Source organism: Corvus hawaiiensis, chromosome 16 (assembly GCF_020740725.1).
Source record: "Corvus hawaiiensis isolate bCorHaw1 chromosome 16, bCorHaw1.pri.cur, whole genome shotgun sequence".
NCBI lineage: Eukaryota > Metazoa > Chordata > Aves > Passeriformes > Corvidae > Corvus > Corvus hawaiiensis.
In genome coordinates, this window is record NC_063228.1 from 10220152 (window position 1) to 10234791 (window position 14640).

General features: G+C 38.3%; 1 protein-coding gene across 1 annotated transcript in view; it reads left to right on the top strand.

The window, feature by feature from the left end:
• Positions 1-14640, top strand: part of LOC125334418 — a 75999-nt gene that overhangs the window by 24619 nt on the left and 36740 nt on the right. The window contains exons 19-36 of the mRNA XM_048321236.1: positions 122-213; positions 395-564; positions 852-1011; positions 2063-2142; positions 2666-2846; positions 3878-4033; positions 4947-5080; positions 5194-5352; positions 5939-6119; positions 6570-6781; positions 7334-7522; positions 8395-8534; positions 9912-10074; positions 10186-10272; positions 10770-10904; positions 11301-11420; positions 11957-12174; positions 13810-14003. Of these exons, the coding sequence (XP_048177193.1) occupies positions 122-213; positions 395-564; positions 852-1011; positions 2063-2142; positions 2666-2846; positions 3878-4033; positions 4947-5080; positions 5194-5352; positions 5939-6119; positions 6570-6781; positions 7334-7522; positions 8395-8534; positions 9912-10074; positions 10186-10272; positions 10770-10904; positions 11301-11420; positions 11957-12174; positions 13810-14003 (2771 nt within the window). The remainder of the gene's footprint in view (positions 1-121; positions 214-394; positions 565-851; positions 1012-2062; positions 2143-2665; positions 2847-3877; positions 4034-4946; positions 5081-5193; positions 5353-5938; positions 6120-6569; positions 6782-7333; positions 7523-8394; positions 8535-9911; positions 10075-10185; positions 10273-10769; positions 10905-11300; positions 11421-11956; positions 12175-13809; positions 14004-14640) is intronic.

The following is a 14640-nucleotide window of genomic DNA, read 5'->3' on the forward strand; positions in this document are numbered from 1 at the left end:
GAACTTCATCTTGTTTTTCACATCTGGGAGAAGGTGGCTTATAACTGAGAATTTTGTTTAAATATTACTATAAATTTAGCATAATTGATTTTAAGTTATTGTTCAAAATTTTTGTTTGTAGCTCTAAACTGTACTTCAGAGTGGTGAATGATACAGAAGATATAGATGTCTTCCAAGACCACACAGAAACCAGGTCTTGCACTAGGGAGGACGGTGAGTTCAGCTATTATGTTTGTCTTAGAAATGCATTCTGAAATATCCGCGACAGATCATTTTTATTCAGTAGTTTCTTTTTTCACATGTTATTTCTAAAAGGTCTACAATGCAATGTTAATTTTCATGTTTTCTTTGTTTGCTGTTCTAATTAAATGTTCAACTGTTGTCTTCCCACCAGTATCTGAGATTATTGGCTGGCAGCTGTGTTCTGAAATGTCCTATCCTGACCCAGACAGTGGTTTGGTTTTCCCCCTTAGTGCACCTTTGAGAGTGGCTGTGACATTAGCTAAGCAAGACAGAGGCCTGCAGCAGTACGTGGTGGAAGCTGTCTATAACTACATTGCTCAGGTACCACTGGCACACTGGACTTCGGCTTTTTAGTTGGTTATTCTGGTGACAGAGTGCTGAATCTCAGTACTGCATATTCAACCCTCTGGATTCCAAGGTCTACGTTATTATTAATTCCATTCCCAATATAGGGGGAAGATACGTTGAACAAAAATTACTGATGCTGATAGTAGGTATATACTCTTTTTGTCTATGAAACAGCACACACAATCTGTTGTCTCAGTGTGAGAGATTGTTTTGTAAATGGTGTGCCAATGAATAACGTGCTTATCTTTTCTTTCTTTCAGGATAATTCATGGATCCCAAGTGAAGCTGTCTTTCACTTCTTCATTGGGACTCCAAAGTCAGCGTTGAAAAGAGATGTTGGTGTTGACCTAAGTTTTAGTGTCCCACAGAAGAAATTCAGAATCCAATTTATACAACCTAAGAAAAAAATTGAGATTGATGGTAGGTTTTTCAACTAAGAGCCTGATTGTCAGCTAATATCAGTTAGGAGAACTTTGTTACAATTAACTGAGAAATATCAGTGTATTTCAGTCACTAATCTAATGCTGAAACTACATTATGATGTGATAGCTGTTCAGTTTACTGCTTTAGGTAGCACCCATTCTCAATGGGGTTTGCATCTAGGTTAAGACTATATTTTGCACAGTTACAGGTTCGGTACCTGGTTCATAAAATCACGTTAGAGAAGAAAGCTGTTACCAGGATTGATGAAATGAAGGCTAAAGGACATGGATTGTTCTGACAACTTTTACATATGCTGAACTTGCCTTGCTGTTTCAGTTTGCTGTGTTCTGTTAGTTATGATATGAAGTTATGTGTTGCTAAATCAATTAAGTACTGACTATGATATTGCCATGCATTATAATAAAAAATAACATTTTAATCACAGTTTAATATAGAACACAAAGTCTAGTTGAGGAAATACAAACTGATAAATTCATGGTAATAATATAGACAACATATTTCAGCTTCTTTGGCATGCTGGTCAAGTGATGTTTTGGGCTGATGTATTCTACCATATCACATATTTAGAATTTTCCACTCCATTTTTATTTTTTTTGATCCCGGTTATTTCCAAATGGATTGCAAGGAAGATTTACCCACACTGTGCAAAGCTTTGTGTGCACAGTGTTCTGAGCTCCTGAAATGTCTTCACAGCACAACACAGTTTACAAATTTTAGCACAGGCCTAAAGGAAGTATATAAATCAGTTCCAGAACTAAGCTGTTTTTGTTGGAGACAGCTTCATTGCCTCTTCTCAATTGTTCTCCTTAGAAAATCCTTTCAAAGTTACTAGTTAATTCAGAGGACACTTTGCAATATACCTTTGCAAATTCTGATCCTAACTTTTTAGCTTTGAGCTAATATTTATTATATTTTTACTATCTCTCTATCTATTGTTCATAACAAGAACGAGTATCATTTCAAGTACAGTTTTATGAAGCATCACTGAACAGTAAAGAAAAAGTAAAGAGTTTTCTTTTTCTCCAAGGGAGAATTGAGTTTTCTAAAAGTTCACGAGTTGGACACCTGGAGCTGATAGTGGATGACCAAGATGTGTATTACATTAAGGTATGTTTGTATTCAATGAGCTCTCATTCTAGGGCGAATAGTTACATAAAAGCACAGAAAAGAAAGGCAATGAAAATACAACTATTGAAAAACAGTTTTGTGAGCAATCCATCAGAGAAGTTACCAGTTCTCCTTATTACATATTTTTGAGATAGACTCAGTGCTAAATTTTAACCTAAATCTCTGTGAGACTGCCAATATTTTCAGTAACACCGTATTAATTTCTGGCCTGGTATTGCAATGTTCGTAGTGATTCCAGTCCTAAAACCAGCAGAAGCTGAAGGAAGTAGCATCTTGCACCAGTTCAGTGTAACTGGAAAAACAAATTCATCCTTCCTTCCCATTATTTATGAATGGGGTGTGGAAGGTTTGTTGTTAGATGTATAGAAAAACATACATTTTCTTCTTCCTCTCATCTCGTTCCTGAAATACCCAAGTCTATACTACTGCTTTCTCAAAACTCAATCAACTTGTCTTGTTGAGGGTCTTGGAGTCGGCTTTTTGATTTATTTGTTTATTCTAGGGAATGACAGATTTTCAGATGCTGAATGGAGAGCAGAGATACATGACCCAGCTGGAGGTAAAGCTGATAAAGCAAAGCAGTCCTATCATTCTGTCAGGAAACATGACTAAACAGCTTGGCAAGAAGATAGCTTTTTCAGCATCTCTGAATAATTTGTTGAAGGATGCTGCATTTATTTCAGGTTAGAAGACAGTAAGTATTTGCCATATAAATGCAAGTTCTGGAGCACTTATTTGTTAGGATTGACTGGTTTTGGACACCTAGTCCTAAAATTCCTTTCAAATCCATAAAGACTGCATTTTAAAATTATTATTCTTCATAAATTAATATGAATATATACATTTCAGAATAAAAGAAATTTTTTTAAAAGTCTGTTTTGAATTACTGAAAAAGATGGAGAAAATAAGATATAAGGAATTACTTAACAAAAACATACCAAAACAATAGCACCTGTTTTTCACTTTTGTTAGTACAAAACAATGCAGAGACACATATTTGTAGCTAAATGTCTCTTAAGACCTGTTGTTCTGAACATCTTGAAGACTTTTTTTCTTGCAAATAAGCTGAGGAAAATACAAGAGAAAGTATCAGAAAGAGAGCCTTAATATTTGTATAACATCAATACATTAAAATTAAAATAATACAGTGGAATAAACCCGTAATTTATTTTATCTCATTTTTGACTGAAGTGTCATAGTGTTACACAGTACTTTCAAATAGAACTGACTTTTAAGGAATGCAGAAGATCAGTTTGTCTTTTGGAAGAGGATCTTTTGGTGAAATTTTCATCGTTAGCTTTCACGTGGATTGCCAGTGCCTACATCAAAGCCAGTTCTGGTCTGATTTCAGACTCCTAGCACCTGAGAACTTGGCTGCACCAGTTTTACTGCTGCAAAGCCACAGCCTTGCTCTGACTTTATGTAGAGGTAACCACCCACGTGTTCACACATTAGGCCTTAATTAATTAAAAGGTCTGTATGTCAAATTTATTTCCTTTGAGAAGCAGCTTTGGCTGGATTCATTTCAGTAAGCTTGAAGCAGGTTGTGGGAAGTGTGGTCTGCAGGAGAGAGTCTGAGCATCCAGCTCTGTGTCTTTTTATCTGTTCACTACACAGGGAGTTCATCATGGTGGGAGAGTATGTAGTATTCCTTTGACTAGCTGAAGTAACTTCAAGTTCTACCACTGCATAACCACTTCTATTCTTTCTGTAGCTTTTCTGGAGAAAAAGGTTGATGATAAGCTGAGACAATACTCGCTGGAAGGGGAGACTCACCTTCCAGGTGTTCTTGGAGTTCATGCCGTCGCTCTTCTCCAGCAGCGTGAGGGTTTGTGGGCTCATGGTCTGCAGATAAAATACGGACTCCTAGGTACACTGAAAAACAGGGAAAGTAAAAGTATTCTGTATTACTCATTTTTCCTACAAGATTTGCCTCTGTGTTTAGAACACTATAGAAAGATTTCAGTTCATTTTTAAACTGTGATCTGTAACCTGGGACAAGTTTCTCTTCTCAGTTGGATAAACTTTACTCTTTGAGTCTGCATATCAAAACAATTCGTTTTTAAAATGGGCTTTTCACAAGCATGTCCAACATTTGATTAAAAATCAGTTTTTCAGTGAGAATTGCTCCTCATTAATTTGTGTTTTCAGATGTTTGCATACATACACTTAATAACAATCAAAAGACTTAAACAGTGTCTTATGATGCCTGGCTATAGCTATGTAATTGTGAAATAAGAGACTTGGAGCATAGTTACACTTTGGTATAAACCCAGTTTGACATCTATTCCACACGAAGTCGTCAGCAAATACTTCCTTGGAGAAGTACTGGATTTTTTGTTTTAAAAAGTTATCCTCATTAGTTGGAACTTCAAATTCCTTGTTTTAATTTCCTTCTCAGTCTCCAGAAGGGCTGGAAGTTCATTATTATTTTTTGTTTCAAATGAAATATCGTGTAATGTCATGATGTTGGGAGTAGGTGGTAACAGAAAATCATCAAATATTGTGAGCTATACCAAGAAAGCTGCAAAGGTTGATCAGGATTAGTTTGTAGTGCTTTTACTTCAACCAGGTAAAATTCTGTTTAAGTAATGAAGTTTGTGCTTTCCTTTGCATTTGTAGGATAAATCAACAAGTTATATAGCTGTAAAAATAGACAAATCTAACTTTGATATTTTGCAAAACAGAAGTCTTGAGGCCAGTGTCAGATTTATACTATTAACATTTTGAAAGATTACTTCTGATTTATTTGAATAGGTAACTTTGTGATTTAACTTGAACAGGAGAGGCAAAAACCCCTTGCCACAAGTGCACTACGCAGCAGAAGGTTCAGGTGGAGACGAGTGCACAGGGCTTGTACAGACTGGAGCTGGGGCATGAGTTCCACTGTGTGCAGGCTCCCACCTACAGCCACAGGGTGGGTACAGCCCCAGGCACTCTGTGCTGGATGCCCGTGCCACTTGTACTCGGGGCTGTCAACATGGACAGAAAGCAGAGTTCACAGCAAAAAGGTGATGCTCTCTTCTTTAGGTTCACCTGGAACATGAAGCGAGTGCATCTTGGATTTCCTCCCAGATGGAAGTGAACTATGGGAAACACTGGGATGAAATAAACAACAAGAAGAAACTGCTGATCAGCCAAGCCTTTAAGAACAGTTCCAGTTCATCTGTAGTCAGCTATTTCATGGAGGTAATAGTGATGGTTGAAAAGTAAGACCTCCACTTCAAATATTTAATAGACAAACTAAGAAGAAATTTTGATTTTTTTTTTTTTTTTTTATTATGACCTTTTTTTTTGTAAATATGATATGTACTAATAATATAGGGCAAGTACCCAGACTTAATAATTTTGAGTTAGGTGAGGTCTTAGCCCAGAGACACTGAGATTGCAGACATTTGCTAGAAGACAAATTTTGCAAATACTGGAAAAGTTTGAGTGTAATTTGGTCTGAGGTTTTTGCGCTGTTAACTCATATAAAATGATTGTAGAGATTTACAAAAGCTGCTTTGCTTGACACAATATAGAAGGAGGTTGCAGGTTATAATAACTGAGAATATTACAGTATTTTTCGTTTTGAATCTCCTGTAGTTGTAACAAATGCATCTTAAAGAAACCTCAGTCTGTAATTGGTGAGCACGCATGAAAATCTATACAGTGAATGGCAAATGTGCAAAAGCAGAAGCTGTGACCTTCCTGCTACTGTGTGTGTATTGACTTAGACACTCCTAAAAACGGAATCTTGTTTTTATTTAAATTTGCTTCACTTCTTTTCCAGTTTACCATGCAAGTCCTGGAAAAACAGGTGAATTATAGAACCCAGCTGCAGCACTTGCACACCTCTCAGGTGTATTTGCAGAGCAGCACCAACTTTGAGGTGCAGTATAATGACCATGTACCATTTGTGGCTGGGTTGCAGTGGAAGGATGCATCCAGAAATGGCCTGAAGAAGTGGGAAGGTGAAGTACCACAAACCATTTCCAGTCTGTGATTAGAAAAGCAGGTGTTTGAAGCTGCTGCCAGGTTTTTCTGAGCAGTTTTGCGTGAGTGCAACAGAATGATAAAGATTTTTGTTGGAAGAGAGAGACCCGGAGGTTGTCCAGCCCAGCTTTCTGCTCCAATCAGGACTGTTTCTAGCAGTAGGTCACATCTGTTGTGGATTTGTCTAGCTAAGTTTTTGAAATCTCCAAGCCTAGCTGGCTGGTCTCTTCCAGCAGTTCCATTTACACTAGTGAAGGACATTAATTTCATTATATACCTCCCAGAGATTTTAGCAATTGGAAAAGGTTGATAGTAGCATTTTAGCTTCATTCTGAAACCCCAGGATCTTATCAGCCTTGTTGTGGAGTTAGAATCCAGGTAGCTTGAAATCTCACGTTTCTGTCAGCTTTAATGTATGTCCTTTGCAGGTGGGTTGAATATAGACAGCCCATGGCTCTATCTGTACACAGCTCACAAACTGCATCAGCCTCAGCATTCTGCTTATTTATTGACATCTGAGCTGACAACTGGAAAAGCTCTCTCCATTAAAGACGTTGTACTGGAACTATTCTATAAAGATCAAGGCAATGAGAAGGAAGGAAAAGTTCACATTTACACACCAGCTACCACATACCTGCAGGTTGGTGACAGGGTGCTTCACAGAGTGTATGGCTTTGGGGACAGGGCTCTGTGCCATCACTACGCCCTGAGTCTATGGTTTCTAAGCTTCCTCGTAATTTATTTTAGACTGTGTTATGCAGTAGAGGTTTAAAACTAATTTCATCATGGTTGCTGTGCATTAAGCAATATGGTAGACTTCTGTCATTATGCAATTGTCTAAATCTTTGACTTATGTTTATGATTAAGGTGTTCTTTTATCAGCTTTTCCTCCTTAGGTCACTACTGCTTCAGGCACAGCATGGAGGAATGTGAGAAACATTCTTGAATGAGAAAAAAGGGGTCATCAACTATTTTCTTCTCAACTATTTAGGTCTTTGTCTCTCCTTGTTTAGAGGAGATAAAATGAACTTTGAGCTCTGTATGGCAATTTTGAATATTTTTATAATGGAAAAGGTGGCACACATTTCTAATAGTTCTTGTAAATGATCATTCTGTCACCTCTGTGCTGTGCTGCTGCACAATGGAATGCTGTCTGTCCTAGCTCAGCCTGACTAATGTCTTTGTTTTTCAGGCATCCACATTTAATCATCTTGGGAGGAATGTTCTGCATAGCTATAGTGAAATGATATCTCTGTGGAATCAGCTTGTGAAGAATGAAATTCATTTGGAAAATAATGAACGAGCCAAACTTCTCTGCTTTAAGATTAAAAGTACAAAACAGGAATTTAACTTCACGGCCAGCTATCAGAGTCTGCCAATGGTGAGAAAAAAAAACAAAAGCAATTTTTTTGACTCAGCACTCTCTTCCTGAAAGATGTTATTGCTAGTGTTGAAACTTAAACCCTTCCAGTCCTGCATCTATTTCTGTCTGTTTTGACAGGCTGCAGTGTAAAACTAGGTTCAAAAAGAAAACAAAAACTTGTGTGGCATAGTTTGGAGTACTTCTCACCTATTTTGGAGGCCAGCTACAGATAGTCAGGGAGGAGAGGGTGAACAGAGACTGTGTGACTAGAAAGGGAGCTGGAGATGTGATTACTCACAATTTGATGCAGATATATGACAGGTGTGGAAGATTCTGCTGTCTTGGAGAATCAGAATCTCTTGCCTGCTAGTGAGCATGGTAACAGCCCAGGTTTATATGCTGTTTTAATCTCTACATCCCTTCCAGTCTTAAAATAATTTTTCCTTTGCTTGATGTCTGCAGCAGAGGAAGGGTAATCAGCAGTTTCTCCTTGAAAGAGGTACTTTGATCAGTTACTTTGGTCCATTCATACCTTGCAGGAAGTCTTAAAAAGTATTTTTCTAAACATAGCATTCTATACTTTGAAAATCCAGTTAGGTTTTTCACGTACCAGAGCTTGCTTATGTTGCAAATAGGTGACACTCAAGTGATACATTAGGGGACATTTGTCTTCTGCTGGAGTCAGTTTTCTACTGATGTCACTTTTAATCCCCTGAGAAATTAATGGAGATCTGGACTGAAACTGTAGCAGAAATGGTTTGATCTGTGAAATGACAGCCTTGCTGCATCCTGTTGAACAATATGGTTTCCATATTGATGTTCCTGAATATGAATGCAGTAAATCTGATGCAACTGTCCTTTCCTGTTCTGGTCTCATGATCTGAGTGCAGCCTAAGACGACAAACTTTTCTGTGGAGATTGTATGGAGAGATTATAAGAGTCTGCCTGTCATACTGCAGTGTGAAGGTCAGATAAAAGAGCTGAAGAAGGAGAAGATGCTCTATCAAAAACGTGCAACCCTCCGTTTCAGGTTTAGTATTCTTATTTCTATCTTTTAAGAATGTTTTGGCCTAATTTAATGAGCATCTTGATGCTCTTAGGAAATGTTCTGGGCTTTACAAAGTGAGAGTGCCACATGCACAAAGTCTGTGCTTTGTCCTGCCTGGCTCTCTGAACTTGCTCAAGCACAGCATCTTCCTGGGCTGGTTATTTGCATCCATTAGCTTTTGGTCTCTTTGTTGAAATGACAGTGAACAAAGTTGTCAAAGGCAACAAGTCATGTGTGCTGTGACATATTTGTTGGCAACTCAGTCATATAGCCTCCTTGCATGAAAACAGCAGGATTTATGGTGTATCCAAACTTGGAAGTGGTGAGAAGTTCCAAAATCCAGATCTGATCCTCTGTGCCATCCATGTGCCTTTTTCCTGGTCCTTAGGCATTAGATAGCCGTTCTAAAGCCAAAGGTATCCTCTTAAAACATTTAACAAATGGTCTTGTTTAGATTTTGGAATATGTTTCCATTTTCTGATGAGAAGGAGTGCACTGCTTCTACATATTGGCTGTCCCTGAAATTTCTCTCTTCATTATCCATTACTAAAAAAGGCCTGAAGGCCTTTTTAAAAATATATGCTCAGACTAGAGACATCTGGATCACCTCTGGGGAAATCTCAGCTTTCTTAATGCATAGCAGGATCAACAGGAGTGCACAGGCTGCCTTAGGAGCCACTGTGCAACTCAGAGATAACTAAAACACTGTGAGGTGTCTTTTCAGTAAAAAATTATGTAAATGAAGAGCTGTATCAGATATTCTAACATGTATAAAGGCAGTCCAGTGTCTGAGTTTATAAAAGTTTGTGCATGTTTCCAAGAGGTCTAAGTAAATGTGCAGAAACATCTAATAAAGTCCATAAAACATTGCACTGAAGTAGTAAACCACTCCAAGAGCTGTGTAGTGCTGAACATCTGTTGCACTGGATCCTTGGCATGTAGATTTTTGTTTGTACAAAAAGCATAAAATGTGGATGGGTGAGATTTTCAAACCTGCCAGGAGCTTTTGGGCACTATCCCTGTTTGAACTGAAGTCTTGGTCATGCAGGTATAGAAGGTGTATGTGCTGGTTGTACATGTCAGAATTTTAGAGCAGCACCTCCTCTGCTCTTCCAGGCCTTTAGCAAATTAAGGATGGAAACGCTATCAAAAATTCTGGTAAGTGTGTGGAGTTTTTTTGAAGTTGTAATTATGCTTTGTAGTTTCTTAAACGTCCTGGTCCTATGTGTTTTACTTCTGTACCTGACACCCTGGTCGTAAATGATACATTTGGAGTTCAAGCTGATCTTTGCATGATTTCTTTTTGTAGTTGTCTATTAAGATCTTTTACACTATGTTTCTTTCTTGTTTTTTTTCCAGGCATCCTTTTAAAGTGCCCTTTCTGCAGAGCTTCCTTCTGCAGGAGACATTTACTGTTGACAAAAAGCAAAAGCACTATTTCATGGAAACAAAAGTTTTGATAAATGGGGTGGAGGAAACAGTTCAGACTCTTATACTTGGTTACCAACCTGAAAACCCTTATGTGAGTTATCCAAGAACTTCCTTTAATCTGACATACCAAAACAGCCTGCAAATGAGTGATTTACTGCATATATCTTATGTTCCTTGCATTTCCTCTCAAACTTCTGTTTAGATTTGTGCTGGCTTAACTCATCCTTATAACTACAAGATGTTCCCCAAAGATGTTGAAATGTGCATTTTAACTCTAAGTCATCAAAATGTGAGTAAATTTCCCATTAAATTCAATTAGGAGATGTTAATTACCTGTTTATTTACACTTCACTGTCTTTTCAGACCTAACTTGCTATAGGTCTTTAGTTCCTCACCACGTAGCTGCTGCAACCAAAATGTTCAGAGGTTGATTATGTCCTTGGACCTCCTTAATTTTGTATAATAATATGTTGTGTAGTAATCTATGATAAGAATACTCTATCCATTATTTTTTTAGAATATTATTATGCATGAATGTTATTAATAATAACCAGTACTGGGATAGAATGGACTCAGGGTTCTCACCCTTATCTAGCTGTATCTATTCTTCTTTCTTACCAAATGTAGCTATTTTTTCTGCTTTTCTTGTTTTTCATTCTGAGCCAAAACATAAAATCTTGCAACTCTTTCATTTCTCGTGATGTGTAGGGATGACTTCTGTGATCTTTCATCATGCACAGGGTTAATACTCAATGCAGTTTGCTTACTCCCATTCTTAACACACAGGTGAAGCATGAGCTTGAGACTATCTTAAAGGTGAATAAGGAAGATGTTCTCAGTTTTCTAGGGAGGTATCAGGACAAATCCAGTGAGGCAGATTTTAGACATCTTTTACACATGGATGTGACACAGTCATTCCAGGTATTAGTGGTTTTAATTTTTGGCATTTTATTTTTTATGTCTTGGTGGCTGTTTTACTGTGTTGTCTTTAGAACTGTAATTGATGCTGGTAAGTGTCCTAATCCAATTGAGTCCTGGTCCTGACAAGGAACTGTAGGTATCTCAGCAGGTCCAATTATGGATCAATAACTTGTATCAATAATACCTTATACGACATACATTGACCTTTTGTTTTCATGCTTTTTTTTACTGCATTTGATTTATTTTTCAGTATCTCGGGATAAAATTGGTAACATTTTATACACACATTTGTTTATACTTATTCTCCACTTCATGCTAGAAGTTCAGACATTAAATCACATGAGGCAATTGGTGGGAATGCAATGTTCTGTTCTGATACTTTACTTTGTCAAATAGCTTGAATTTCCACAAGCAATGGGCCTAAGTGGGGAGCTGTTTTCCAGGCAGACTAAACTGGAACACTTTGACTGCGGTGTAAGTGTAAAAGCCATCATCAACAAGAACATGTCTTCACAGGTCAGTCCCCTGGTAATTACAGTCTTGTTGCTTGAACTTGAAGATTTTGCAATTCATACACTCAATGACTGTAGTGGAGAGGTGTAAATTGTTAGGGAAACAGTTAACTCAGAGTTTGTTCTGGCTAGATAGCTGCGTGTGGTTGGTATAGTTGGCTTATGTTTTGGCTGAAATTCAGAAAACTCTTAAAATTGAGTTAAATTGTACTTAAAATTCAATGTAGCTCACATTTTTTTGTTGAAAGCTCTAGCATGGTGACAGGATAAAGACAGGGAGATCACTTACCCATTAACTTCGCAGACAAAACAGACTCAACTTGGGCAATATTAATTTAATTTATTGCTAAATCAAATTAGAGTTAGATGATGAGAAACAAAGATGAGAATTAAAAACTCCTTTCCCCCTTCACTCCCCTCTCTGCTTTTGTCCAGTCCCAACTTGTTGTCTGCAGTCTCATTGCTCAAACTGATGTTTCAGAATTGTGTATTGTAATCTGAGGTCCTTAATGTCCTGCTCTCCTTTTTCTGTATGTGCAGGCCCAGGCAGTCCTGAAGAGTTATGGTGAAAACAGTGTCAATGGCTCTCTTCACCTTCATTCCAATGGACAGGACATCCTGATGCTGGAGGTTGATGTGAACAGTGAAAACAGGAGGAATGCCAGAATTGTTGAGCTGAGGGCTTTTCTCCATCAGACAGTCCTGACAAACCCAGAATCAGTACAGTTCCGGCTCATGGGCAAAATATTTCCATCAAGGTAGAGAAATCAGAATGTTGGTTAATTGAGGAACTGAGGAGTGTTCTGTGATACAAATTTAAATGTAACTGCTTTCATATGGCTGCAGCAAGGCCACTGAGTAAATGCCAGTTCATGTGTTATCCCTGTCATTGAAATACTTCTGCTCCTTATGCTTTCTAAGTTGGTGTAAGTTGTGTTTATGTGTTCTAGTTGCTTTCCTAGGACTTTGTACAGAGAACTTTGAATGAACAGATGGTGAAAGCTATGCCAGTGGAAAAGGGCACTTCCCAGTGTTTATTATAAGGTTTTTAAGATATTGTAGAAAGCTTTGAGGCGGCAGAGGTGGGAAATAGAAATTTGGCCCTCCCAAGTTTCAGCTGATTTTTCAAATTTTACAAATAGGAAGTGTATAGGGAAGAATTTTGTGTCTGCAGAGGTCCCAGTGTTTACAATTGGATGAGATAAGGAAAATGAGGAAATAAGAGTTAAAGAAATCAGAAGTTACTACAATTTAGATGAAGCACATTAGATTTACTAGCAACACTAAAAATAAGACAAAATATTCCAAGAAGGATATTTCATGTGGTTCTGCAGCTTGCTTACGGTTCTGGGCATCCAGTACTGCACTAATTTGTTTAAATACCAGGGTAAGCTGTTCGAGAGTAATTTATTACAGTTCACTTCACAGGAAGGAAAACAGAACACTTAAAATTTTTGGAGCGAGTATTTGTTTAGGATTTGTTTTACAGGGAGAATACAGAGAAAAATAAACTGTTGAATGTTTCTGGGGAACAGCTAAAAGGATGCAGTCTGTACAGACTTCAGTTGCTGACTGATGGAATGAATCTTAATTCCCTGAGCTATTAGTTTTGTTCTTCCCATGGAGTGGATTTTCACTCAGGTTTTACTCATCATCAGTGTTTCAGAGGGTTCCAGTGTCTAGGAGGGAAATCTAACACTATGAAAACTGGAGTAATTGCCTCACTTTTAGGTATTTTGTGTAGTATACTCGAGTCTAGAAAGTCAGATAGTTCAGTGGATAGTTTGTTGAAGGCAATGTGAAAGCTGTCTCAGTCTTAAAACACTGAAAATTGAGCTTTTTGTTGTTCCAGCAGGTTTCCCCAGAAAGCTGTGATGTGTTTCTCTAACACTGTTCAATTCAGGACCAAGATACAAAGAAATATTGTTGGTTCATTTATCAAACTCAAATGATGGTGGCACTTAGAATTATTTTTTTAAGCTGAATTCTTTATGTTGGTTTTAAATCAGCACCAAAGTGATATTTCATATTGTGACAGAGGGGGACTAGTTTCCAACTCAAACTCTGTCCAACTCTTTCTTTTATTAGGAACCATAACAAAAGCATTCAAGAAATTTAAAGAAAAAGTAGTCCGCCAGTCTTTGAAGCTTTACTGAGGAGTTTTAGAAACATCTTGTGAACAGCATGTGCTGACTGCAAGGCATCACAACACTGGAACAAGTGCCCAGAAAGTCTGTGGAGTCTCCATACTTGGAGATACTCTAAACTTGACCACACACACTCCTGAGCACCCTACTCTCATTGATCCTGCTTTGAGTAATGAGGGGTGTCTTGACAATCCTGAATCAACCATAATAATATCTTACTAGCAATTTTTATGTCTGTCTTTTTAGACTTCTGTTGTCTTCTGAGTTGAATCTTAACGAAAATAGGCTTCACATGGATTTCATGGGAGCCAGGGAGCGAAAAGTTGGTTTTGTTTTGTCCCTAAATGGAAGAGTCCAACACACTTTTACTGGATTACAGGCCATACCTCATCTTCTTTCTCTGGATGGATTACTGAAGTGCAAAAACAACAAACATGATGGTACTCTGTTCCTTTGTGTTTTTTTCTAATCTGCAGCTACCTAAGGAAGCTTCTTAATTTTAGTGTAATCCTTCCTGAGCTGCACAATGTATTCAGCTCTGGTGCCCCAACAGAAGAATAACGTGTGCCTGTCAGGGCAAGTCCAGAGCAGACCACAGAGATGATCAGATGGCTGGAGCACCTCTGCTCTGGAGCTGGGCTGGGAGGGCTGGGGTTGTCAGCCTGGAGAAGAGAAGGTTCCCGGGAGACCTTAGAGCCCCTTCCAGTGCCTAACGAGGCTCCAAGAGAGCTGGAGAGGGACCTTGGACAAGGGCCTGGAGTGAAAGGACAACAGGGAATGGCTTCAGACTGACAGAGGGCAGGGTGAGATTGGATACTAGGAAGAAATTCTTCATTATGAGGATGATCGGAAAATGGAACAGGTTGCCCTGAGAAGCTGTGGCTGCTCCATCCCTGGAATTGTTCAAGGCCAGGTTGAATGGGGCTTTGAACAACCTGGTCTGGTGGAAGGTGTCCCTGTCCATAGCAGAGGGGTTGGAACAAGATGGGTTTTAAGGCCTCTTCCAGCCCAAACTATTCTGTGATTCTGTATAATGCAGAGGAGAGTATTTAGCATGCAAAATGAACCTTGGGTCAT